General features: G+C 34.1%; 4 protein-coding genes across 4 annotated transcripts; 1 reads left to right on the top strand and 3 right to left on the bottom strand.

Annotated features, from left to right (window-relative positions):
- Window positions 1-1497: 1497 nt before the first annotated feature.
- On the top strand, window positions 1498-4139 carry mRpL22 (mitochondrial ribosomal protein L22). The gene is made up of 3 exons (XM_088277745.1): window positions 1498-1908; window positions 2108-2321; window positions 3864-4139. Exons 1-3 carry the CDS (start codon window positions 1714-1716, stop codon window positions 4082-4084), a joined length of 630 nt encoding a protein of 209 aa, XP_088133871.1. The 5' UTR covers window positions 1498-1713; the 3' UTR covers window positions 4085-4139.
- Window positions 4140-7411: 3272 nt separating this feature from the next.
- On the bottom strand, window positions 7412-9699 carry LOC148312133 (uncharacterized). The gene is made up of 2 exons (XM_088277656.1): window positions 8479-9699; window positions 7412-7737 (listed from the first exon to the last, which is right to left on the bottom strand). The coding sequence occupies exons 1-2, from the start codon at window positions 9562-9564 to the stop codon at window positions 7453-7455; spliced, it is 1371 nt and encodes a 456-aa protein (XP_088133782.1). The 5' UTR covers window positions 9565-9699; the 3' UTR covers window positions 7412-7452.
- Window positions 9700-10531: 832 nt separating this feature from the next.
- On the bottom strand, window positions 10532-17378 carry LOC148312134 (coiled-coil domain-containing protein 22 homolog). Its single transcript, XM_088277655.1, has 8 exons — window positions 17151-17378; window positions 16898-17066; window positions 15010-15343; window positions 12712-13019; window positions 11676-11900; window positions 11355-11506; window positions 11069-11234; window positions 10532-10974 (listed from the first exon to the last, which is right to left on the bottom strand). Exons 1-8 carry the CDS (start codon window positions 17369-17371, stop codon window positions 10735-10737), a joined length of 1815 nt encoding a protein of 604 aa, XP_088133781.1. The 5' UTR covers window positions 17372-17378; the 3' UTR covers window positions 10532-10734.
- Window positions 17379-18032: 654 nt separating this feature from the next.
- Window positions 18033-22009, bottom strand: LOC148312135 (MAP kinase-activated protein kinase 2-like). The gene is made up of 8 exons (XM_088277746.1): window positions 21991-22009; window positions 21688-21813; window positions 21264-21401; window positions 20470-20676; window positions 20110-20241; window positions 19767-19889; window positions 19352-19483; window positions 18033-18426 (listed from the first exon to the last, which is right to left on the bottom strand). The coding sequence occupies exons 1-8, from the start codon at window positions 21991-21993 to the stop codon at window positions 18301-18303; spliced, it is 987 nt and encodes a 328-aa protein (XP_088133872.1). The 5' UTR covers window positions 21994-22009; the 3' UTR covers window positions 18033-18300.
- Between the last annotated feature and the right edge of the window lie 5917 nt (window positions 22010-27926).

Here is a 27926-nt window from a genome sequence, read left to right on the forward strand (position 1 = left end):
TACACTGTTTATTCATAGGATTTGCAAAAAGCGTATGACCAAGTTGATAGAATAAAGTTATGGAATTTTCTGAGTATGGATTAAGCAGTAAACTCATCCAAGGCATAGCATCCTTAAACGAGGATAGCACTGCATGCATTAAGGTAAATGGCTAATTTTCATCCTGGTTTGATATATCTTAAGGTGTCAAACAGGGATATGTAGTGTCGCCTTGGCTGTTTAATCTATACATGGATAATTGCATGAAAGAGCTGAAAGGTTTAAATGTTGGAGCTAAAATGAATAATTTGACCGTTTGTTTCTTTTTATATGCTGACGACGCTGTTCTTCTTGCCGATAGCAGAGAAGACCTGCAAACGTTGGTGACAAAATTGTAAAATGTGTGCAAGGATTTATTGATTTATTCAAGTGATTTATTGATGAATGTTAGCAAATCACAGTGAATGGTGCACTAAAATCAGTTTTGGCAAATAAAAATCTATCAGCGAAAGCTAAACTGGCAGTACACAACGGAGTTCTAGTTCCAACCCTTATATATGGAAGCGAAGCATGAAATTGGCAAAAGAAGGATGAAAGCAGACTGAGTGCAGTCGAAATGCGATCCCTCAGACGAATGTGTGGCAAAACGATGTTCGATAGTTCGAATGATGAAATAAGGAAAGAATGTTAGGCTGAGATAAGCATTATCAATAAAATTAAGAAAGGTGTGTTGAGATGGTTTAGACATGTGGAACGCATGAGTGAAAAAAGAACGGTTAAACAAATTTATGAGGTGAATGTAGTTGAAAAAAGAAGCAGAGGAAGACCGAGGAAAACTTGGCACAATCAGGTATGTCAAATACTTGAAAGCGCCCGGGTCAGGAGTCGTAATAATCATCGGGTAATAATAATGTTGAAGAGGCGAAGAATGTTTGCAAAGACAGAGTGGTGTGGCGTTCAATTCTCTCGGCCTACCCCTGCGGCGAAGCGGCGTGATGGTTAGTTAGTTAGTTTAAATAATAAACGATTTTATATATTTTTTAAAAATATTTTTATTAAAAAAGCAAAACCCGCAGAGCCTCTATTAGAGTCTTGTCTGCAGGTACGATAGGGAAGGTAAACGTGAAAAATACATGACAAACACTCAGACCAATTGAAAGTAAATATTTCTTTAATTTACTTTGCACTTGACTGGGGAATCGAACCCGTGACTACCGACCATCTGCCCAACTAGGCCACGGCACCTGTCATTTTAATAAAAATAAAATATTTTTAGATACCAGAAATTGTACCCAAAATTGAAAACAAAGAGAACAAAGTTTTATCTTCTTTTCAAAAAGATTCTCACTTGGCTAATTTGATATTGTGTGATATGTTTATAATATCTGTTAGTATTTTGATGTCTAAAATCGGAAATCTCTCCTTTGTAATTTACCTACGTAGGTTGATAAGTACTTATTTTCAAATTATTGTGGTCTATGATTGATCAATATGTTTTGTGATTATCTATAAAATGACAAAGTAAAAAACTAACCTCTAAAATCAAAAGCTATTTTGGTTTTTCAAGGGTTTCAGTAGTCTGCTCTTGGCGGATTTAACAATAATATATTTAATAAATATCTTTATTTTATTTTTGCTTTTTAACAAGGATATTTAAAGTTTATAAGGTTAGGTAAAGACGATAACTTACAGTGTAACCTTCCCCTGAAAACTAAACATTGGCTGAATTTAAAAATGCAATGTCTTAAAAATTTAAACAAACTTCTCATACAACCATGGCAAGATTCGTTCTGCGCAGTGCTTTCGGCCAAAATGCATACGACTACTCCATGCTTCGCTTGGTCGAGGAACACGGAACCTAAGAAATTCTTGCACAATAATAAAAAGATGTATCCACCCCAGGCAGAAGGAGAGGAAAGGCGACCAGCAGTAAGTATCTTCCATGACAATTATTACTTAGTGCTTCAAATTATCATTATTTTACATAATTTATAAAGCTACCTTTTACATTTTTCCGCAGATGTAGTTTGCACAGAAGTTAAACTTCATGGGCAACCATCTGAAAGACATGCCTATAGGAAAGGACTATTATCATAATGTTATTTTAATGCTGTTCCCATTTTTTTAGTTTGTATGTCATCAAATAACTAATATCAAATACAGTCCCAAGAAGATGTGGTACATTGCCTCCCTCGTTCGTGGAATGACGGTTGATGAAGCAGTGAAACAATTAAGCTTCGTTTTAAAAAAAGGTGCTTCTTTTGCAAAACAGGCCATTTTGGAAGCTCAAGAATTAGCCGTCAAAAACCATAATGTGGAATTCAAAAGTAATTTGTGGGTTGGTAAGTAATTTCATGGTTTTATATTGTTTTTATGCTAAATTGTCTTTAATAACTTCTAATCATTTAATAATCTGAAGTCTTTAGTTTGTACTGACCCTTGTGTTACTTCATTTTAAATAAAAATACAACTTCTCTTCAAGCCCTCATCCACACCCGATGGTGCATAGGGCACTACATCATATCGACGTTCCCCAACGTAAAGTGCTTTAACTACATTTTTGTCAATTTTGAGATATTTGGTGTACGTAAAACGTTATCTAAAAATATAAATAAACCAAAAAATATATAAAATAAATTACGCCTAGTCAGCCGTATAAGGCGCTATCTACATTGAATTTTCGAAACGAACTGAACTCCTAAAACGCTAACTACTTAATTTTGACAAAGCATAAAGTTTTAAAACGATTTAATACATTATTTTATCGTGTTTTTGAATGTATAATACTAGTTTAGAATTTCAGATAAAACCGTTAATTAATAATTTTAAAAAATACATTGAAAAAATCTTCTAAGCTCTCACCTGTAAAGTAACAGATTCGCAGATAGAGTACTTTACGTAGGGGCCATCTATATAAATGCAGTGTTATGTTGATTCTTTTACACATGAAGGAAATATAAAACTGAAACTGAAAAACTTTTTCCACTTTTATTTTATTTGACCAGTAACTAGGTTTCGTCATTACTGACATCATCCGACTATTGGCGGGCTAGACAAAATTCTATTTAATGTACAAAACAAGGCAGTAACATAGGTTTAACTGTTAAGTTTGGAAAGCACTAGACCAGGGGTTCCCAAAATGTGCGCCGCGGCGACCTGGTGCCCCGTAGAAAGTAAAGAGGTGCGCCGTGAGACGAACCTCTATCATTATCCGAAACCACAAATATTCTCGGATACCTATAATGCAACAATTTATTTTTTGAGAGTTAGCATCTTTCTACCCAACTACTATTATTGTAGGTACCTACCTATTTCTTTTGACTATAAGATATGTATATTACATATATACACACATATTTTTCATATAGTCACATTGTCTTTTCCAAATAGCTTACTAAAGTAGTGCGCCGTGATAAAATACTAAACTTGTTAGTGCGCCGCGGGCTGAAAAAGATTGGGAACCCCTGCACTAGATGATGGATATTGCAATTTAGACCAAAACATTAATAATAATAATTAAACCCTTATCCGCACCCCAATGGTGCATAGGGCACTGTGTCATATAAACGCAGTGTTATTTTGATTGTTTACACATAAGGAAAGGTGATCAGCCCTCCGCTTCAGGTACCAGACCATGGTAATATTGAATAAATATTACAGTGAAAAAATCACTTATTATTATATTTATTTTACCCCCCTTGGGAATCGAACCCGGGACCTCCAGAACGGTAGCCAAGCGTGCTGATCATTACACTAAGGAGGCGGACAATCTGCGGATGCAGACCAAAACATTAGCAAAATAATAACCCAGTGAAATGCTTTTTACGGCTCATACCAATATTAGGACCATGTAGTTTTTTTAAAACTTTGCATTGAATTTCTAGCGGAATCCTTTGCCACAAAAGGATTTGTCATCAAAGGCATGCGCAGGCACGCCAAGTGTCGGAGAGGAGAAGTGCGGTACATGTATTGCCATTACTTTGTCAAGTTAGAAGAGGGACCCCCTCCCGAGAAGTACTACAACCGTCACATCCTCACACCGCAAGAGCAATTCGAAAACTGGTTTGAGGGGATGCGAAAGAGAAAGATTATTGGATCACTGTAAATATTATTAGGGTTTTGTATTATGAGTCGTAGAATAAATTTATGTTACACAATTCCACTGTTTGTTTTTACTGTATCCATCCCTACTTTTAAAAAATATTCCAATACAGTATTGTTGAAGCTAATATTTTAAGAATTTATTTATTTAATTTGATGTGTTTTAAAGGACTTGAGTTCTTCTCCTCACATCGTCATTCCTGACGATGTGAGGAGAAGAACTCAACAGCCCCTCATACTGGAAGTCCTGAAGAGAAGAAGGTGGACATGGTTGGGACATGTCCTTAGAATGCCACCTGAGGGCATCAACCCCTCGTGTCTCTTCTTCCAACCCCGAGGATTCCGGCGCCCCGGAAGGCCGATGACGACCATTCATCGACTATACTCAGCGGAGCTTCGAGACGCCGGACTGACCTGGGAGGAAGCCAAGGAGATGGCGCGTGACAGAGTGACTTGGAGACGACTCGTGTTGGCCATATGCTCCACCTAGGGAGCGAACATGGAAGAAGAAGAAGTTTTAAAGGTGTCTTAACTTGAGAAGCATCTGTCGCATTTAAACAAAAGAATATGTATGTCTGACCATCCCAGAACTCAAATAATCACTTTATGTTAATGTATTAATTTTTAAATCAAACACAGATTTTTTGAGTCTACTAAGTTATATTTTATTTTTAAAAAACATTCCATAAATGCCATAACTAGATGAAACAATTATCACGATATTAATTTTTATGTTTTTTTTATTAATAAAACACTACTTAGTAGACTGAATAAAATCTGCGTTTGATTTAAAAATTTACACATAAATTAAAATGGAGTTCAAATCGAACGCTAAATCAATAAATAAATCACTTTATGCACTCGTGTGACGATTACCATTCTGCTCATTATTGAACATTCATATTACATAAATTTAAAATTAAAATTAAATTTATTAGATGTATATTGGCTGTTGTTAAATTCCTTTCATAATAGTTGTAATTTAATAGATTTTTGATAAATTTGTGCTGGCGGTGGAGTCTTCAGTTGAGAATTTTGTGAAGTACACAGCTTGTAGAAACTCTCAGATTTAATGCCGATAGTATTTTTCGGATGAAACTCTATTACAACATTTTGAATGTGTCCAAATACTTGTTCACAAATCTGAATTATCTCCAATTATTATAGGAGTTATTTATCATATTATTTTTTGACATCTCATCAAAGATGAAGAAGAATATGGAAGTCTGGGCATTTACGGGGCTGACGACCGTCATAGGCTGGTTTAAGTGATCACTTTACACGCGTGTAACATTCACCAATTCTACCCATTATTGACAACCACACTACTCAAATTCTTGAAAGTTCTATATAAACTTAACGTGGTAAGGCTGGTTTGGGCACCTAGGGATTGGGGTGTCATGGGCAACGAAGCTGCCGATAAACTTGCGAGAACTTGTGCTGAGAGGCCACCAACGGGCCCTGAGCCCATTTGCGGACTGACACTTAGCACTATTTAGCCTAAAAAACTAGGCCATGGACAAGATCCAAGAAATCTGGTCCAACAGCTCAGGGATGAAACACGCAAAGGAACTGATCATGGGGTACTCGCGGAAATTCACCACAGAGCTCTAAAGCTTAGCAAAAAACAAATAAGGATCCTAACCAGGACCTTGACAGGACACTGCAGACTGAGGAAACACGTGACAAAAATTGGACTATATGACTCCCCAGTATGCAGATTTTGTATGGAATATAAGGAAACACCAATCCACATTCTCTATAATTGTGACGCACTCGCTCGCAAACGAAGTCACGTCCTTGGAGGACCACTACTGGACTCCGAGAAGGTGAAGCTCTTACCACCAAGAAAGGTCGTGAGCTACATGACTCATGTAGGTCTTGAGAGAGAGCTGTGATACAGAGGGAGGTCACATTAGACCCAATATGGTCGCAGTGACAAGGGATGCAAGATCCCTTGACCCCAACAAAAAAAAGTGATCACTGAAACCAGCCTATGACGGTCATCAGCCCCGTGAATGCCCAGACTTCCATATTCTTCTCATCTTTGATGAGATGTCAAAAAATAAACTGTATTAGCAATGTCTCCCATATTTTCAGACAGGTTTCAGATTGTGTTGATATGCTATTTATAGAGGTCTTCTGAATAAATCAGTTTTCTTTATGGGCTGAAGCCTTAATTAACCTTACTTTCGATATTAAGTCGGCCCAGCAGATAAACTTGCCTTCGTTTAATTAATATTCAAGATAACACTGCACTGATACAATTCAGTATCCTATGCACCATTGGGTACGGAAAAGGGTTAAAAAAAGGAAAAATACGATCGTCGGTATGTGTTTCAGATAAAGATTTTCAAAGCAGTGAAGGATTGATTATTTATTATTAATGTATATTTGGCATTTCCCAGGGGGGGGTCAAATAAATAAAAGTGATTTTTTTCACATTAATATTTATTCAATATTACCCTGGACTGGTACCTGAAGTGGAGGGCTGATCACCTTTCCTTCATGTATTAACGATCAAGACAACACTGTGTTTATATGATGCAGTGCCCTATGCACCATTGGGGTGCGGATAAGGGTTTAAAGAAGATGTTTGGCATTTAGACAACCCAGTTTTTAAATTCTGTGCAACAGAACCACCGAAGGAGAACAGTAGTCATATAGGCCATGATACATTAAAAAATATTTTTGTAGATAAGATGATTTTCTTTCAAAAACTTAACGAATTTTATAAATTCTTTAAAAGTATGTATATTTTTCTATTTTATTATTTATTTTAACCCTTATCTGCACCCAATGGTGCATAAGGCTCTGCATCGTAGTGACGCAGTGTTAACTTGATCATTAATTGCATGAAGGCAAGGTGATCAGACCTCCGCTTCAGGTACCAGTCCAGGGTAATATTGAATAAATATTAGAGTGAAAAAATCACTTATATTTATTTGACCCCCGTAACCGAGCGTGCTGACCATTACACTACAGAGGCGAACATTTTATATTTTGTTTAGTAAGACAATACATGCAGTCCAATTATTCATTAGGCATTCTTCTCCAACCTAAAGATTAATTAAATTTAAGGGTAATTCCCTAAAACTAATGATACTTTCATCTATTTCAAAATAAGTATGAGATGTATAATAATATGTATGAAGAAAAAAATTGCCACATATTTATTTTATTAAATGTAAAAAAAAATACATATTTGAGAATAGAGATTATTAATTGTGGGAAATTTGGGTGTTTCAAACATGTTCAAAATCAAGTGCACATTTTGAACATGTTATTCCTGGCGGGTAATATGTAGGATGGGAGAAATAACATAAACCAATTTCGATTCATAATTTATACTAAAATGATAAAACATGTACACTAACGCCCCGGTGGCGGCTGACGCCTGATTTCCGGAGGAATATACTGTTCATCCTCTAGCTTTGATTTTTTCAATGCTTTTCCAGTCAGCGGGATATTAACTACTTCATTTCTTTTTATCTTCAATTCAAATTTGTCTTCATTGTCGAAGAACCATATCTTCTCATCGAGTAGTCTCAGCTCTTCCACTTTGGCTTTCTTCTCTGCTAAAATCTTGTCTTCCTCCAATTTCTTCAATTGCTCTGCAAGCAACGATTCTCTTTTCTGTTCCCAATCCTTGAATAACTATAAAAAGAAGTTCATTTTAATATATCGCTCACTCCTTTCAAGAACGTCATAAATAAAAAATTGTCAATTTTCAGTTGTGCATGTTTTATGAATGCCCAATAAATGTACTATATCCCAGCAAAAACGGCATATTTTTAACTTTATATTTACCCGCTACAGGGCAGAAAGTGTTGTTTTTGCATTTTGAAGAAAAGGTATTGTTTAATTGAATTTTTTTAAATATACTAAATATTTTTCAAATGGAGAAAAAACCTTCAGGTTTTACCTAAAAAGATCTGTTGCACAGTGAAAAGTTCAATAAGTGGCTTGATATTTATTTTTAATACATTATATTATATTTTTAAACTTTAAAAACGTTCTCCAGAAAAATCTATTTTTTTGATTTATGACGTTCTTGAAAGGAGTGAGCAATATGCGGTAACTATAAATTGAAATATACAAAATTATCAACATGAAAATTACACGTAACCTGCCAAGTGGTTTCCTTTATTTAGAACGAAAAGTGTGTAAATGGTACTATGGTGGTGAAGGGTGGTATTGTTTGCATGCTGTCGTAGTGATTGTCCTGATGAAGAGACGGGTACGTCTCAAAACCGGTAGACGTAAAAATCGCGGTGAGTGGTTATATACTAATATTATTAACATTTTTGTAAAAAAATGAATAAGTAAAAATGACTAACCACAAAGTAAATGCTTTAAATATTAATAATATTGAGAATAATATATAAATATTTTTACCTGGCTATGACGTTGGATATTTTCCTGTTCAAATTTGTTTAAAGAATTTTTTACTTTCTCAGTTATGAGCTCCTCCAAGCTTGATTGACTTTTATCCAAGCAAGCAGAGCTTTCTAAATCGGTATATATTCCAGAATATACTTCTAAGACCTGTGGATCATCCTTGATGTGAGAAAGCTCCATAGAGTCCTTGAATATCTTAAGGGTATCATTTGACAGTGCTTTATTTTCCTTTATAAGCTTTGATATCTCTTTGACTTTATCAACTTTCTTATAAAAGAGCCACCCAATAAGTTGACAATTCAAACTAAAGCTGTCTGTATGTTTTGATGTAACCATTGCCAATGTTTTCCCGGCTAACATTTTCATATCTGTGAGGTCAAAGTGATCGTCGAAGAAAGGATTCCTCAAATACGCTACTCTAACTTTAATTACTTCCTCTTCTTTCTTCTTTTTGGTAGGCTTTTCGTCTTTCACTTCCTCTTTGACCTCAACAATTTCAGGCTCTAAACTTGCCAAGTATTTTAAAGAAGATAAAATGCACAGATTCTCCGTTATTTCACTGTTTTCGAAATTTTCTTGAAGCATAAAGAATGACGCGACTTTGGCAGCCGATGAAAAATTGTTCAACTTGATCAGTTCGTCCATCAACATGTTTCCTGTGAATTCATTCAAAAACAATCCGTAATTTAGCCTGTCATCCAGAATGTTGATAAGCTCGTCATACTTTCCAGCTTCCGTGAAAATTCTGGCTGCTGCATACTGTGTAGAATCGAGTGTATTTAAAGTTTCCATGGTGAGACGAAGTTTGTATAGCAAATCCCTCAGTTCACTCGAATAATTAGCGTCCGCGAGCGCATTGGCAAATATGTCGATGTCAATTGCACTAACTAGTTCACGACGGGAAAATCTCTGATCTATCGTGGTATACAGCTCATCTATCCTCACTTTTTGTAATATTGGTGAGTTTAGCCGATTATTCCAAACCTCTGTACATTTATAGGCTTCTGAAAGAAATGTTCTGACAAACTTGGAGGTTCGGAAATTCACTTTGTTATTACAGCAATTGGTGAACAATCTCAACATTTTGATTTTATAACCGCCTAAGCTGCATAAAATAAGCAAATTTGATAATAATCAGTACCGATACAGATTTAAAACATAACCTCTCTTTTATCGGTCACTTTACCAGCCGATAACTATAGGTGGGTGGCATAGATTAAAAAGAATGAAAAATAGATATCATAGACTAAAATTGTTCGTTGTACAATGGCTTCGCCAGCGCTGTTGCAAGTAACCCTTTCCCTACTAGTACTTTTGGGGTTCCAAAATGATATGTTTTTGACAATTTGCATACACTCTGTGCCATTGTTGAAACAAATTGTTTTTAAATTTCGTCTTCGGCCCAGCAAAAATATCTATCGGAGTTAAGTTAATGAAATGTATACAACGTTATAAAAAATCGACTAACAAGTAAACGATGCTCGCTTAATTTCCATCTCCTGTTTACGCCGTGCGCATAATACTGCAAATCAAAAATCAAATTAATTCCTGACTTAATTAATGACGACCAGTTTTGAAAGGAATAGAGTAGGGGTGTGAGTATTCATCGATTTTTTTAGTTATGTAATATTTGTATAATACATATTTTTTTTTTATCAAATTTATTACATATTATTGATTAACTCCGACTCGCAAAAATGTATATATTTGAAGAATACCAGAGCTTTACATAACTTATTTTTCGCAAACATGTCTCGCAACATGTTCTGTCTGTTGCCACTTCAGTCTTGCCCTATCAGCACTCCATATGTGAGATATAATATGTATCAAATGGACTTTGGTAATGCTGTTAATGCATTCCAAATACCCATTCCGACTCGGCACATATTTTATGAGTTGGGGCAAGATTATGACCTTGATGCCTATGGGCATAAGTGACCCTGTCATTGTCACTTTGTAATTTAAATATTTGTCTCTCCACTTTTTATTGAATTCTCTGTGTATTTTTAACTGTCTAAATGTACTTAATAAAAGATCAAACCTAATCTAGTAATTGTCTTTACTATGGTTTATTTATGTAATATTACATTATTTAACAAAATACAGTACAAAAAACATGTGCTCTTTATCAATTTATTTTGAGCAGATATCTCTCACTAACAAGCATTATAAATGTATTAAATTGTATATATTTAAAAAATCTTTTTTATAAATGTTTACATTTAGCTTATTATAAACTACATAAACTTGCATTTAATTTGAAGTCTGAAGTTCTTTTTTTTTAGATTGCACATATTTTAAATCCAAATAAACCCTTTGTAAGTTTTCAGTTATATTTTTTTTCTTTTCATTTTCCACATGCTTCTCTAGATCTCTTATCTCTCTTAAATTAGAACCAATTTCATTAACTTTGTTGACTATATCACCACAACCAGTGTGTATATATGCAATCAGTTTATATGTTTTTCGTGCATGTTCATCCCTTTTAGCATCCTAAAATATGAAAGAAATAAAATGGGTTAATTTTTATTTTATTGTTTATTAAGATTTTGAGTGGTGAAAAAGGAAGGAATGTATAATTAATTACCTTAAACACCAATTCATCTACAACTGTAAAAGATCGATCTAATCGTCCATTCATGTTATTCATCTCTTTTTGTAAAGCTCTTGTATCTGATAATATTTTATTAATTTCTATTTTTTGTTTGGCTATGTTGCCAATAATCTCCATAATTCTTTTGGTGTATGCAGATCTGAAAAAGACATATTAAAAAAAAGATATTTTAATGAAGAATGTTAAGAATAAGATGAAAAAAACAGTAAAAATAATGGCAAAATAGGTCAGTTCAATAAAAAATTGTTGGTGTTTTTACCTTTTCTTTATGTACTTTTTTCTAAGATTTCTTTTATCGCAATCCTTTTGAAGTTGATGTTTCAAAGATTTTTGTTTGTAGTGCTCATCAGATAAACGTTTTACACGGTTTTCTAAGGATTTTATGGTGTGAATATGTTTCGACTGTTTTAACTGTAAAAATTTAATTCAGTCAAGGTACACAAAGGTATAAACAATAAAACTGAAATAAGTAAAATAAAAAATACTGGTCAATGAAATATGATAACAAGAACAGTTTGTTATAATACAATATAAATATAACTCAAGAATGTATTCAAAATAAAATGTTTAAAATTATTACCCTCTGTTTTTCTAAAATCTCATTATCTTTTTGGGACTGAATTTCTAATGCAGCCATTTCATTCTTCAGTGCCGTCAGTTTATTGGTTTCCTTCTCATGGATTAGTTGAAGCTTCTCCATATTGGTTTCAATTTCGGGTAATAACGATGTTACAAGCGAAAGTGTCTCAATTCTACTTTTATTGGAAGCTTCTTTGTGTTTTTCATTGGCAAGGTCTACAGAAATCTACAAGGTTTAAAAAAAAATGCAGTAAAATTATTATACCATGCATTATTATACAGGGTGCGGCAGTATAACTTCCTTTTTTTAAATGCGCGCCATCCAGTCGGTTGATGTTGTAGCGGAGTGCTAGTAGTCTCGTTTGACAGGCGGAACTATAAAGTTTTATCCCGACATAGCTTTAGTTGTCATTGAGGCCTACTTTTAGAATGGATATTCTTTGATCGCAATCCAGCGCGCCTTTCGGAATCACTTTAATTTAACCCCGTTATCCCCTGTCCCGGATCGGAAATCAATTGTTATGTGAGTCACTGCGTTCAGACAAACTGCAAGTGCGACAAGACAAAGAACTGGAGTCCCTCTTCCCATTAGATTACTTGAGAACATTGAGGCAGTGAGAGCTTCAATGTTGCAATCACCACGCCGTTTTGCGCGCAAACATGCATCTACCCTTGGACTTAGGCTAGATGAGTTGGACTTAGGGGACACTTGGTTCCAACAAGACGGTGCAACGGCACACACTGTAAGAACACTTCCTAAAGCACCTCATCTCTATTAGATTTGAAGACCAACATCCAGGAAGAAATTGCCAGGATAACGCCTAATATGCTGGCAAGAGTCATGAGAAATGCCAGAAATCAGTTTACTCAGTGTATGGAGAACGGGGGATGTGACCTACCTGATTTGATCTTCAAAAACTAAGTAAAATAAAACTTTAGGTATGAATAAATCTGGTTCATACAATGGGTTTTATTAAGTTTTGAAAAAAGGAAGCTATGCTGCAATACACAATATGAATAAAAAATAATGTTTTTACCTTATCCAACTTGTCCTTAGATTCATCAATTTGTTTAACCAATATTTGAGTCTCTTTTTCAAATTTAGATAAAATAGAATTAACATCCTTAGGAGTCAATTGAGAAATATCTTTCATTTGTGTTACTTGACTGCTTTCCAGTTGTAGTTCATTAGTCAACGTATTACTTCTTGACAAGGTATTAATGTTAGCATTTTTCAACTTTTCAATGATTTTATTAGCTTCAATTTCAGATGTGGCAGGATCTACATTTTTACTTTGGTGTATTATATTTTTGGGCACATTTTTAACCCAGTAATTTTTGAAAGCTGTAATAATTGGTAACATTAAAACAAAATTTCTCACGCATTGCCTGTAATGGACGCACATAGTTAATTTCCTAATATATTTTCTACAGTGAGAAGAGATAAAAAATTTGTAACATAAGATTTCAATTCAACACACTAAGGTCGGTAAAGGTATTTCTACCCGTTCCGTTGATGGATGCTTAAAGACGGCATTGATGTTTTAACCTTCTGAGCCGGCCTAATTTAAGAGTCAGAAAAGAAGGAATTATTTATGTTTTTATATTAATATGTATTATGTACCAATCTATTTATTAAGGTTTTAACTTAATGTTTTTTTTATTTTATTTAATATACTTACATTTTTTTATACTAGATTTATATTATCCACTGACACTTCGTGATGGAATTGCATTTTTAATTTATTATTAGATTAAAACCAATATTTTTAGCTTTTCCACTTTTTTATTTGACCAGCGACCGGGTTTCGTCGTTACCGACATTATCAGACTGGTGAGAGGCTATACAAATTGTTATGTTATATATAAAAGAAGGCAGGAGTTGATAACCATGATTTGATATAATTTTATGAGAAATTAATTTAATTTGAGTGAATTTAAGTATTGTATGATATTTAAAATATTTTTTATAAAGGTTTTTTTGTATTGAAAGCACGATTTTATATAAAGTTATAATAGATTTGCATTTTATGTAAATGAATTTAAATTATGTAACGAGGTATCAGGAAATGCTGGTTGACGGCTCCTTCCACTAAGCTGTGGTTGTCCGGGGGGAGTCCGAAGTTCTCTGAAATGTAAATTTCCCGGCAGTCATTTCTTATCGACAAGACATTAAGGCATCTATTGTTTCTTTTCTAATGGGTAAAGTAAGGGAGAATGAATGTGTGTTACTTGATCATTTAATATGTATTTATTATAAATAGATTAAATAGATTAAAAAATTGTCATAATAAATACATATTAAATGATCAAGTAACACACATTCATTCTCCCTTACTTTACCCATTAGAAAAGAAACAATAGATGCCTTAATGTCTTGTCGATAAGAAATGACTGCCGGGAAATTTACATTTCAGAGAACTTCGGACTCCCCCCGGACAACCACAGCTTAGTGGAAGGAGCCGTCAACCAGCATTTCCTGATAACTCGTTACATAATTTAAATTCATTTACATAAAATGCAAATCTATTATAACTTTATATAAAATCGTGCTTTCAATACAAAAAAACCTTTATAAAAAATATTTTAAATATCATACAATACTTAAATTCACTCAAATTAAATTAATTTCTCATAAAATTATATCAAATCATGGTTATCAACTCCTGCCTTCTTTTATATATAACATAACAATTTGTATAGCCTCTCACCAGTCTGATGATGTCGGTAACGACGAAACCCGGTCGCTGGTCAAATAAAAAAGTGGAAAAGCTAAAAATATTGGTTTTAATCTAATAATAAATTTTTTTATACAATTTAATCCAATTTCTATGCATTTCTATTTAATACAATCTTATAATTTTAGTTGCGCTGAGCCTCTCTAAAAAAGAGACTGAACTCTTGTGCTTGGAGGGACTTTTTCTTCTTTTTTTGTTTGTTGATAGTATTATGTTATATATTTTTTTTAAATAATAAGGGGGAACATATATTTTTATGCGATGCGAGGGAGATATCTTGTTTAGTTTTATATTGTATGATTTGAATATGTTTGTACTGTTCGTTAAGTTTCTTTTTTAGAGTGTTTGTGTCTTTTATATTTTTTATTTCTAAAGGGAGGCTGTTAAATATTTTCATTCCTAAGTATATTTAATTTTGTTGGTACTGTTTTGTGTTGCATATGTACACAACTCCCGAATCAAATCCCGTCATCAGCAGTCCGCAGGTATAAAAAAAACACTCGTTCGAAACGTTTTAACAGATGAATTACTAGAATTAAGATGTAATACTAATTTCAAAAAAAAAAATTTGAAGTGAAAATAGATTAAAATTTTTACCAGCAATGTTATCTTCTTCGTTTGGAGGTATTTTAAAAGGAGTTCTATCAAATGGTTCAATGAAACTGCATCCGGTTTTAGTCCATGTGCCATCAGAAGCAACCTTGTAACTCTTCATCCTGCAGTAGGGTGGTGCCCACGGCTGGTTGAGTTCTTCTGATATTTTTTGGCAAATATTTTGCATGAGTAATGAGAAGTCATCCCTTACATACAGGTATGTCTTATCAGATTCTTTGGGCAGTTTGTTTATAAGGAATGTCAAGATTTTCCTTGTGTCTGTTTCATTTGGATAAAGAAGTAATTCATAGCCTAATTTCCCCTTATATCCCAATTTCTAGAATTAAAATAATAATATAAGAAAACAGTACAATAATTGTTATATCTTTTTTGTTAGATTTAAGCAATGAAAATATTGTATTGCGCCATCTGTGGGCGTCGGATGTAAGCAAGCAGAGCGAATGAGGTGATCTACGACAGTAGTCGGTCGGTTTGGAAAACACGTGTTAGTATATTGTTATTGAATAAACTCAATTCAATAGTTAATCTTTGTTCATTCCTGACAACATTCTTCTTCTTCAAACCCTCAACCACACTTGATGGTGCATAGGGCGCTGCATCATATAAACGCAGTGTTATCTACATGAAGGAAAGGTGATCAGCCAGGTTAGTATTAAATAAATCACTTGTATTTATTTGACGCCCCCCCCCCTTCCCTGGGAATCAAACCCGGGACCTAAAGGCCAAACCCGGGACCTAAAGGCTCGCCCACCGCACTAAAGTGCGGTGGGCGAGCGTGGTGACCATTACACTTCGGAGGCGGGGACTATTGTTATATAATTGACCAATAAATATTTCTGTCCAACATTCTCATCACTTCTTTTAATCCAGTCTGGGAATATTTTAGCAGCTTAAAGCAATTGAAAAACACACCAATGGGTGTGGATAAAGAGAAGAAGAAGAAATAAATAAAACTATCAAAATAAACACACAGACACAAGTAATCAGTTAAATATTAAATATTTGTACAAAGTAATACCTAAAACTTTATCAATACATAAAATAATAATTGATAGAGATATATTTATTCTAGAGTTGTAGCAAAGAAAACAACAGCAGAAGTGTAGCATGGAGTTGGCAAAAGAAAGATGAAACCGGACTGTACGTAACCAACATTTGATCACTCAGATGAATGTGTGATAAAATGGTATATGATAAAAAAAAATAGACATTCGAATGGTGAAATAAGGAAATAATGCAAAGCTAGGATAGGCATTATTAATAAAATTATGAAAGTTGTACTGAGATGGTTTGGACATGTAGAACGAATGAGGAAAGATTGGTAAAACAAATATATGAGGCAAATGTAGTTGGAAATATAAGCAGAGAATGACCGAGTAAATCTCAGCATGATTAAGTAAAAAATTATGATAAAATATAAGTGACTTTTTCACTATAATATCTATTCAATATTACCCTGGACTGATACCTGAAGCGGGGGGCTGATCGCCTTCCCTTCATGTGTTAAAGATCAAGATAACACTGCGTTTATATGATGCAGTGCCCTATGCACCATTGGGTGCGGATTAGGGTTTGAAGAAGATGATAAAGTATTTCTAATACTTGAAAGTAAATAGGTCAGAAGTTGGAATAATCGACGGGTAAGTATGAGGGGAAGCATAAATGCGAAAGAGGTGAAGAATGTTAGCAAGGGCAGAGTGGTGTGGCATTCTATTCTCTCTGCCTACTCCTGTGGAGAAGCGGCGCGATAGTTAGTCAATTAGTTATCCAAGCCGTAAAAGATAACTGAGGATAGGATTAGTAAACCCATAATAAAAATAATATAATATACTGAAGAATTTACAAGAGGATCTTACAACCAAATACTTACTTTACAGTGGGATATAATTTCATTTGCTAATACGATTTTCTGAGACGTTTCTTCGGGAACATTCGACTCGTCTTCAATCCCCGTGATAATATCCAAACATTTTTTCGTCGAGAGCAAAACATAATTTTCCGGCAATTCATTTAATGTAGTTACATCTTCTGGGAATGTTCTAAATAAATAAATAAAGGTCAAATTAATATCGTATGAAAATCAATATTTTCAAATAAAAAGGGGCGTTTTATAGTTTACTTACATTCCCAATTGGTTCAGAGTTTGTAAAATAATATTATCCACCTCTTCCATTGCAATATTTAGTACAGCACAATTTACGTTATAAATTATAAGTATACGGGCGAAGTAAACAATACTTCTGACGTTTATTAATGTATATTTTGAATAATTTAGTAACGTTGTAACTAAGAAATAATCATAATCAAAACTAAAAATCAACTGACGTTTGACGCAAACTGACATAAAACGCGAACATTTAAAGCATAGATATCGTATAAAAAAGAAAACGTCACATTTTGACAGATAAACGTACCGCACACGCAAGTTTCGGCGTTTCGGAATTACCAATGAAATAAAGGGGATACCTACAGCCGTTTTGGATAACGAATTTTTTGGTTAACCAAAAATAGACGAAATATGTACTTTAAGGGGTGTGTAGGGGAAATTAATAATTATTACTCCCGAGATTTGAGTAGTGTGGTTATCAGTCATGGGCAGAATAGAGAATGTTACATGTGTATAAAGTGATCACTTAAATCAGCCTATGACAGTTTTCAAGCCCTGTGATCCAGCCCTCCATATTATTTTCATCTATATTGAGATATTAACAAACAAGTTTTCATTTATAAATCTAGAAAATGGATATTTTCCAAACTTATTATTGCTTCGTAATATAAAAAAGCAGAGCATCATTCTCATTTAACTTTCTTGTTGGGATTCTAAATACAGACAGTTTAAATATTTACATTTTCCTTAATTCAATTGTGCTGGTTGTCTTACGATATGTTCATATTAATTATTGTCTTATAAATAAATAACGTGCTAATATTTTTTTAACATTCATATACCCAATGATATATAATTAGATGTGATTCTTGGATCTTGGAATGGATTATATTAATAAAATAAGGAAGACTTATGTATGGATAATTTATTATCCAAATAGTTTGAAATCAAATAAATAGCTTAAACAGATTACTTATCATGTAAATGGTTTATAACTTACAAACACATATATTATTGTAACAAAAAAATAATGGTTCCCAAGAAAATAATTGTTTAAAGTGGTAAATAAAAGATATCATTATTGCGCTGTGTGGTATTCATGTCACAACTGATTTGAGCATTGTGACGAAGTTAAAACAGCCCTGGAAACCAATTACACATGAGGTTCATATTTCTTCTTGTAATTCTGGAATAGAGATAGTAGCGTTGGAATTAACTTTCTTTCTTTCCAAATTATTTTTTCTCTTTATCAATAATGCATTCTTGCTAAGATTTAAGGCTGTTATTGGTATCTGAAATGAAACGAAAGAATTAAAATGTTTTGTTACTAAAATTATAATTTATTTCAAACCCTTCATACCAATACATCATTGGTAAAGGGGATCAGGAAAAGAATTGTTAATGAGCGTCAGTTGAGATCTGAAATTTTGTAAAGTAACAAACTAATGATTTCGAGAATTAAAATAAGTAAAGCAAACAGTACAGTCATTGGCACCTAAAATTTTATTTCATGTTTATACCTAGCTTAAAAATGATAATAGTGGGTACTGACCGGAGCCATTTTGTCGTAACGTAACTAGTTACAATGTCGTATAGTCAGTACAGCGAGCCGAGCGCTCCATCCATAGTCTCGGATACTCGCCGTGAGCAACGTTACTACTTTACGTTACGACAAAATGCTCCGGTCAGTCCCCACCTTAAGGTCATGTAATATCTTTGAATGAAATGTAATTTAAAAATTGTTTACACCGTAATATAGAAAAATGCAGTGATTGGCACCCTAGTAAAACAAATAACACTTTTAAAGCTCATTCAGGATAGCTTTGAAATTCTGAGATAGAAGGCATTTTGGAAATTTTACAATACTAGATACTAGGTTGCAATCGAAACTGTGAGAGTTGACATTGAGATAAATAAAAAAATATATAGTTAAGAATAATGTTCTTCTTCTGCCCCCTGTCTGAACCTTACTGGTGCATAGAGCACTGCATCAGGTATAGTATTAACTCAATCATTGACTTTATTAAGACGGATTTATACTACCAGATCCTTGGCAATAAGAGTGAGATAAGTTTGCTGAAATAGGCACCTGGGGTTACATAACTTTACCAGCATGTATGAGTGCTTCGAGGAGAACAATAATTTTTGCTTTAAGTTTTACGTAGTAAATACCACTATTTCTTAAAATCTAACAATATTAGTACGTATGATACTTACAGAGTCTTCAACTCTCATAGAAGCTAAAGACAATGATATTTCTTCATTAGCTTCCGGCCATTCCTCTTTCTCAGCAGCTGAAGGAGAGTTAGGAATGCTTTTGTACATTGTTATCCAATCAACATTCATCACCTGTAAATTACCAGAAAAATAAAGGTCTTCTGCCAACTCATACTCCCACAAGCCTAATCTCCACAGAAGTAGTTGTAAAGAATGGAAGGCCTTATGCGTCTATCCTGACAAAAAAACATTGCTAGAACTTATTTAAACATATCCACCGCATTAAGTAGGGTCTTACTACATAAGGTATTACATTTTAACAATATTTATAATTAAAATAAAAATGTACATCAGAGGGAAAAAAACTGAATTCATACACAAAAAATGCTAATTAATTTGGAGTTGCCATTGTTACCTGTTCAATAGTGGGTCTGTCCATTGGGTCAACAGAGAGCATGGATTTTATAAGGCTCTTAGCATCATCCGAGATATGTGACCATTCTTCTTTAGGGAATACGTATAGTCCGAGACGTATCTTCTGCAATCAACATACAAGTATCATTATTATGCAGATATACCATGCCAACAGTAAGAATAGTACTAAATGTTTTGATATATAGAATGAAGTTGTGGCAAGTATTGCCTCTTTGGATGGCCCTTCCTTCATCATAGGAAAAACACATCAGTAATTTACAATCAATAGTATCTAATGAATTGCTTGTTGAAATATTAAAAGACAAAATATGAAAACTTGTTACCCTTTTCATTCCAGGAGATATTGGTTTTCGAGTTTTAGATGTAAAAGGAGCATATCCGGAGAGCAATATGTACATCACCACTCCAAGAGACCAGATATCACAAGATTTGTCATATTTTTCTGGCCCTATTACCTAAAAATGAAACATATTTGAGCTAGTACATAACACAAATGTAGATCATTTCAAAGGCGACAAGTACTATCATTGGCAAACCCCTTCCAATCATGAGAAAATATTTTGTATCTTGCACTCAAAGTTTTTAGATTTAACCCATCCTTTTTTGAAGTATATTTGTGTTACTTCAGATATCAGTATAATCTTATTAATAGGTTTTGTTTATGTAGTGTTACTACTATTTACCTCAGGTGCTGCATAGTATGGTGTATAGCAAGGCGTCTGTAATGTGGCTGAAGAATCATACATTTTCTTAGCAAACCCAAAGTCAGTAAGTTTAAGAGACGCATTGGGAGTGTCATCAGAGTACAAGAGGTTCTCTGGTTTAATGTCTCGGTGGGCAATATTCAGATCATGAAGGTATTGAATGGCCGAGCATATTGAATGTATTATCTAAAAAAATAAAAATAACGTAGATTATACATGAAAATAAAAAGTAATATTCATACATGTATCCCTATACACAGTTGAAGGGAAAATGTCATGGGCTATCACTTGCGGAATGGCCAGAGTGTATCCGTGGGGAGCCTGAGCAGATGGCAGACTGCATTCTTTGGCATCCTGTATGGGAAGAAGTCAGAGGGATAATGTTGGAGGATCTGATGGAAGAGATGAGGTCAACGATGATTTTTTTGTTAACAGGAATAATTTTATTAAATTAGTAGATTTCACTAGTGCATGAGTATAAATTAGAGACACCATAAGGGGGCCTATAGAGCAGATTCACCTAGTAGAGACCCTATAGATCTCTATCAAGTGTATACGTGAGTATTCCAATGGCAGTTCCTCTAAACGGAACTTAATAATATTAATAACTTAATCATGTGTATGTAACAAAACTAATACATAGGGCTAAGATCTCACCGTCAGTAATAAATTTATATAAGATTTGGCTCTTTTTACAACAAAATATATAGAAATAAATCCTTTATATGAAATTCTATAGACTAATTATTTTTTTAAAAATGGTTGTCACTTACATCAGCTGCCTGTTCTTCAGTAAAGGCACCTTTAGGTTGTTTGGAAAGACGTTGGAATAATTCTCCCCCTTTCATAAACTCCATGACGACAAGAAGGGACTCTTGTTCTTTGTACAGATTATCATACACATCAATAATCTAAAAACGTTCCACAAACATGAAATGAAAATGATTTACACTGATGAATCATAGATTTACCACTGCACTGAAGATCCCAGGTTTGATTCCCAGAGAGGTGAAAAATAATATTAGTGACTTTTCACTCTAATATTTACTTTATATCACCCTTGACTGGTACCTGGTAGTCACGCTCAATATGATGCAGGGCCATATGAACCACTAGGTGTGAAATAATAGTTAAAAATAAAGAAGACAATCCTTCCTTAGTGTACAAAATAAAAATCATCTGTCTTTCAATTATCACCTTGACTATGTGCTCACAATCGCTGACCATCCAATGCAGTTCTACTTCTCGTCTGGAATTTGGGTTGTCAGGAAGAATCTTCAAGGCATATTTCTTTCCTGTCGACTTCTCTACACATTCCACCACCTACAAATGAAGAAAAAAATGGTTTAACCTGACAAATTTTCTCGAAAAAAAAAACATTTACACCAGTAAACATGATTTATCGCAAAATTGTCAATTTTGACATAAATCATATTTTAAACATGTTTTGATATAAATCACATCATAAATCATGTTTTGTATTGGTCGTATATATACGACCATACTCCTGGAAATATTAATTGTGTGCTTCAATAAGGTTACAGTTCGCCTATCTCAATTTTACACGGGAGTAAAGAATATCTTTTCTATAAAAAATGAGGTAATATTTTTTTTAAAAAAGCATTTTTGTTTTTGGTTCTCGATGTTTTGTTTTAAAAATTATTACGTAGAATTACAAAATATGTAACATAACTAAGTTCTTAATTAGTGTAATTATTAAATAATCTTACTTTTAATGAATTTCAAAAATATAACTTATTAATTTTAAAAAAAGAAACCAAAATTGAAAATACTAAATTAAAAAAATAAACCCATATTTTTAAAAACTTAATCTGATTTGTAATGAGTGAATTTGTAAAATTTTCGAAATTCACGGCTGTATTTTTTATTTAGTCGTATTCTATTCATAAATGAATTATTTTCTTTAAATATTTAAACCATAAATAAACATTAAATCACTGTAACGCATATTTATTTTTATGTAATTTCTTAACGAAGATGTACATGTTATAAACATTTTTTTTTTATTACAGTAGGGTTAAAGAAATGTATGGAAAGGATTTTTTTTAAAACTCAGTTTTAGACCTCATGGATGTTTACCACTAGTAAAATTATTCACTTCTGTAGCATAGTGATTATGGTATTTAGTCACCTCGCGTAGAGGTCTTGGGTTCGATTCCCAGAGGTAAAACAATAGTTGTAAAACATTATAAAATTAGTTATCATTTCACCCTAATAAGTATTTAATAATACCCTGGACTGGTACCTGAAGCGCAGGACGTATCACATTAACCTTGTATAATTGATGATCAAGTTGACCCGCGTAGATCTGATGCAGTGCCCTATGTAACATTGACTGTGGATAAGAACCGGAACGATACTTGTTTAACATTATTTCAGATCAGAATTTAAAATGCAGGGATGATCTCACCATGGCTTTGTCTAATTAACAATCAAATGAACACTGCATCAATCTAATGCAGTACCCTATGCACTGTTGAGTACAGATGGAGATAGAAGAAGAATACGAGCCTTTCCATTGATTCCTTCACCTAATACACGATCCAGTATCTCGTAATCTTCTTCAATTGGAGATTTCTTCGGTCGTTTATATACAGCCATTGTCAGACTCTAATTGATCACTAAACTGAAGTTTAAATTATTCAAAGAGACTTCGATGTGTTTAAGATTGGATAAGTATAATCATGCACTGAAATTACTGTTGTACTCCAAATAAATACACTGCAGATAAGATTACTGCGAATGAGTCAGTTATTACGTATTATTGACATCACAATTTTATTTAATTAATGATAAATTTCCTAATGTTATCTCTTATTGGTCAAAAGTACTTAGATTTATTATGATCGACGTACATATTTTCCTATTGAAGTACCGATGCATTCAGCGTGGAATATTTAGTAAAATAATATGCACGGCAGTGCCCTCATGCGGAGAACTGCTAATCTGCAGACCGGTGTTCAAAGTTGTATTATGTTTTTATAAATAAAATTATTACAAAAAGAAGATTACATATTCATAATAAAGAAATGCTTCACTATAAATAATAATACAATAAAATCCTTATCCGCACCCCAATGGTGCATAGGGCACTGTGTCATATAAACGCAGTGTTATCTTGATCGTTTACACATGAAGGAAAGGTGATCAGCCATCCGCTTCAGGTACCAGTCCATGGTAATATTGAATAAATATTACAGTGAAAAAATCACTTTACTTCACTATACTTAATATCTGTACATCATTAATATCTTACAGAATATTATTTCGTCTGTACAAAGTGATATCATTTCTTGGATAAAGTCTACTGAACGCTTGGCACACTGTGCCGTACCCAAAATTCAAATCCCAATTAACTATTGACATCTGATATTTTTTCTTAAAATGTAGCTTATTTTGCCTATGGTCAACATCTGTTAAAAATAACAAAGAAAAATATATAATTTGAACAATTACCTAATAAAACTGGGCTATATTAATCTGAAAAACTGCTGAAATCAGGCAAAATATGTATATGTGCATCTTGCTCTACTTCAAAGCTTAAAAAGATAATTTATCATGTAAATAGTTTGTAACTTAGAAATCTGTTATTGTAATAAATAAATAAATGTTTCGCAAGAAAAAAAGAGTAGTCATAATTACACCATTCAGTGTAAATGTTACACTGAATGGTGTAATCGGGTGAAAACAAGTAATATTTTCTTTCTCCTTTTATTCAGTTAGTCTATTTCATAGGATACTATCTTATTACTTAGATTTTTAGTCGATCTTTCACTAAAACTCTGCAGATTCCAAATTGACAATATGGATGTTAAATCATGGGTTAAATAGAGAATGTGACAGCGTATAAGGCGATCACAATCCAGTAACAGGTTGTAAGCCTGTAAATGCTCAGATCTCCATTTCTCCCTTTTTGTCTTTGTTGAGATATAAATAAAAAAATCTATATAATAATATTTTCAGTCAATCTTGTCACCTGAATGGAGAACTATATTTACTACGTATGGATAAGTAAATTTTACAGGGGAGGCCATCAAACTTTTAAAAATGAGTTCTCTCAATCATTTAGTAGTATTTTCTTTTAAAAATTTAGATTCATGTTTAAATGGCTATTTATTTAAGTCAAGAACATTCTACACAACAAAATCGGTACCATCACAAAGAACGTAATACATGAATAAGAATGAAATAAACTCGTATGCGAGAATATTTCTACATCCAAATCTTGAAGCTGGGCATAATAAAAATTTAAAACCAGATGAAATATCTTACACAAGGTCATATCATATGCAATAAAACAACTATTTTCATTTATTTATAAAATTTATTTGTTGATAATTTACACATGTAAATAATTACATATTTAAGTAAAACATTCGCCTACATACATATATCAGCAATCATTATCTTCTTGACAACTTTTAACAATGTCAAACACTGTTTAAAAAAATTCAAAGTTTGTGTTAAATACAGGTCAATTAATTTATTTTTTAGAAAAATAAGCTATTGAGACTCGACATGCTAATTTAAGTTGAAGGTTAAAATATACATTTTCTAACTCATATTGGTGAAAAACTATTCTAAAAAGTTTGATAAATATCTGTTTGATAAATATCTATTTGATAAATATCTGGAAAAGAGAACCAATAGAGGCCAGATATGCCAATTAATGCAGCCCTGAAGATCCAACCCAGAGACCCTGAATGCCGCTGATCAATGTTCCATCATCCGATGAAGACATGAAGATCTGACCAAACGTGGTAGCAGTCAATATCCTCTAGTTACAGTTTGAATCTCGTGAGGGAAGGTCGTTTTTATCGAAGCTCCGCAACAACAATTTAAATATTCAAAGCTTTTAGTGGTATTTTTTGTGTTAACCTACAAGTGTTATATATCATTAGAATCAGTTTTTTTCAGTTTGAAAAAATCAACCTTTTATCGTGAACGCTCTCGTGCTTGCGATAGATAAAAATCAGTGGCATACACCACTGGAAGCGCCTTGAGCAGGAGATCATTTAACTCTGTGATACCATATTTCTAACTTTTACGGTTCGCGAGTTGTGCCTGTTTATAGTGTTCTCAATCTGCAGGTAGAACAGAGTGCACTGGTGTACCTCAAGGCAGAATTTTTTATTTTTTTTTATTTTGGACATACATATTACTTTAGCTTTATAATATTTCTTCACGGTGTTTGCGGATACTTCGTTCAAACATGTCGAACATCAAGGAAAGACCAATCTAAAAATCCACCCCGTCATTGAGAGATGTCTCCCCTTTCGCGATTCCTGAGAGACGCGCAAGTATATCGGCTCTCTCAAGGAAAGACCTTGGCGAAACAGTAAGTGGAAATGCCAAGGATCTAATAAAAATCGCAACAGAGCGGCTGAACTCGGCGAGGAACATAAAAAATGAGATAAAAGAAGATGTTCTAAAATGTTTAAAGGGACTTGGTGAAAGACACAAAAAAGAAAACTGCCCCGGACTACGCTGACTTTTCTCTCAGCTACGCCAAAAAGAAGATCAGGGAAAAAAGCATGGAAAAGTGGAACAAGCAATACACTGAAAACCCAACAGGGCGTATCACCAAAACGTTCTTTAAAACCATTGAAGATTGTGAAAAATTCGTTCAGGAAAACTCAATTTCCTACGGGCTAACACAAATACTAACTGGGCACGGCGCGTTCAGAGCATACCTTCACAGATTCGGGCTGAGAGTGAACACCGGCTGCGTGTGCGACGAGACGAAGCCGCAGGACGTACCGCACCTTCTATGGAAATGACAGATTTTCGAAAGAGAAAGGTTCGAGCTGGAGACGGAGTGCAAGAGAGAGGGACTAAAGCTCGAGGACCTTGACGTAGTAATGAAAAAACGGAAATCGTCAAATAAAATAATTATGTATTTAGTCAACATTGTAAAAGATATTAAAAACTTCAATGAAAATGTTGACCGTACAATGTGTGAAAATGGAGCGGAAGGCCTGTCACCTATTGCTAGTGACAGTCCGGCCTCTTTTGAATAAGTTTTCTATGACATGTTTATAAGATCTCTTATAAATGGAGCAATTTCGTTAACACATTCTTTCAAAAGCCATGTTGGCAGATTACAGACTTTGCCACAGGAGTTTCGGAGACGACCTATGTTCTCTAATTTTCGAACACCAATATGCAGATTGTTTTGAGTAAAAAATCTATAAGCGGTTTGTACTTGGAGCCATTTGAAACCATCTGAAACTAATAGCGTCCTTCTATATTTACGTTCAAAACGCCATAGTTTTTGTTTATCATGTCGAGATTCATGTGACTTGACTTGAATCTAATGGCTCATAGAGTACCGGGTCGACATGACCCCCTACTCCTTCATCGGGTTATAAAATTTTGATTTTACTGAATGAATTTAATGGGTTATAGGTTAAAACCTATGAAGGGGTTAAGAAAAATACGCAGAGTGCTGCGGGATGGTTACTGAGAGGGGAGGAGGATCTCTTTCGGTCTTTTGTAGCGACGGTACGAGTGAAGCTCGTACTTCGCGAGTGAGTTTATTGTGGGGTTGGCATGTGCGGCTAGTCCGCCATAGAAGCGCTCCGATAGCGCGGTTATGTACTTATTTACGCGGGGTACGTGGGACTCTCTGTGGAGTTGAGAGATTCTCGTCCAGAAGGGGGCTTTCAACGCAGTGCGGAGCACTTTGTTCTGGAAGACTTGTAATTTGCTTAGGTGTGTTCTGGCCGCGTATCCCCAGACGGGGGCGGCGTATGTTAAGATGGGACGGATGACCGTTTTATAGATAAGCAACTTGTTGTCGATCGAGAGTTTGCTGTTTCTCCCGAGCATCGGGTAGAGGGCCGACAGGACCCCGGAGGCAGAGTTGACTTTACTTTCTATGTGACGTTTCCACGTCAGCTTGGAGTCGAGCGTGACTCCGAGATATTTAACGGATCCGGACCACGGGATGGATTGCCCGAACATCGTTATGTTTGGAGGAGTTCGCGGCTCCTGCGAGTGAAAAGTGTGGTCACACTTTTACTCGGATTTATGGTAACTCGCCATTGTTTGCACCATTTTTCCAGGGCGTCACATTGTTTTTGAACTCTCTCCTTTGCCAGGAGGGCGCTCAGCGAGCTCGACATGATTGCCGTGTCGTCGGCGAACTGCGCGATCTGAGTGTTGTAGTCGAGCGCGAGATTCATGTGGCATAATAGTGTAACTCACCCATTTCAAAAAATTAAATAAAAATATCCTCTAGTTGTTAACAATTCATATTTTCAACTTGAACTGATCACTAGAGCAATTCAAATTTCAAAGGGCTATCAATAGCGGGCCAATGTGGCAACTAATTTTATTTCATAGTCCAACCGATAGAGGCCCCAAATGCTGATGTATTTTTCCCTGAAGTTATAAAAAATAGAGCCAAAATT

This window comes from Brachycentrus maculatus, unplaced genomic scaffold, assembly GCF_059751285.1.
Source record: "Brachycentrus maculatus isolate JH-2025_06_01 unplaced genomic scaffold, ASM5975128v1 h1tg000049l, whole genome shotgun sequence".
Classification (NCBI taxonomy): domain Eukaryota; kingdom Metazoa; phylum Arthropoda; class Insecta; order Trichoptera; family Brachycentridae; genus Brachycentrus; species Brachycentrus maculatus.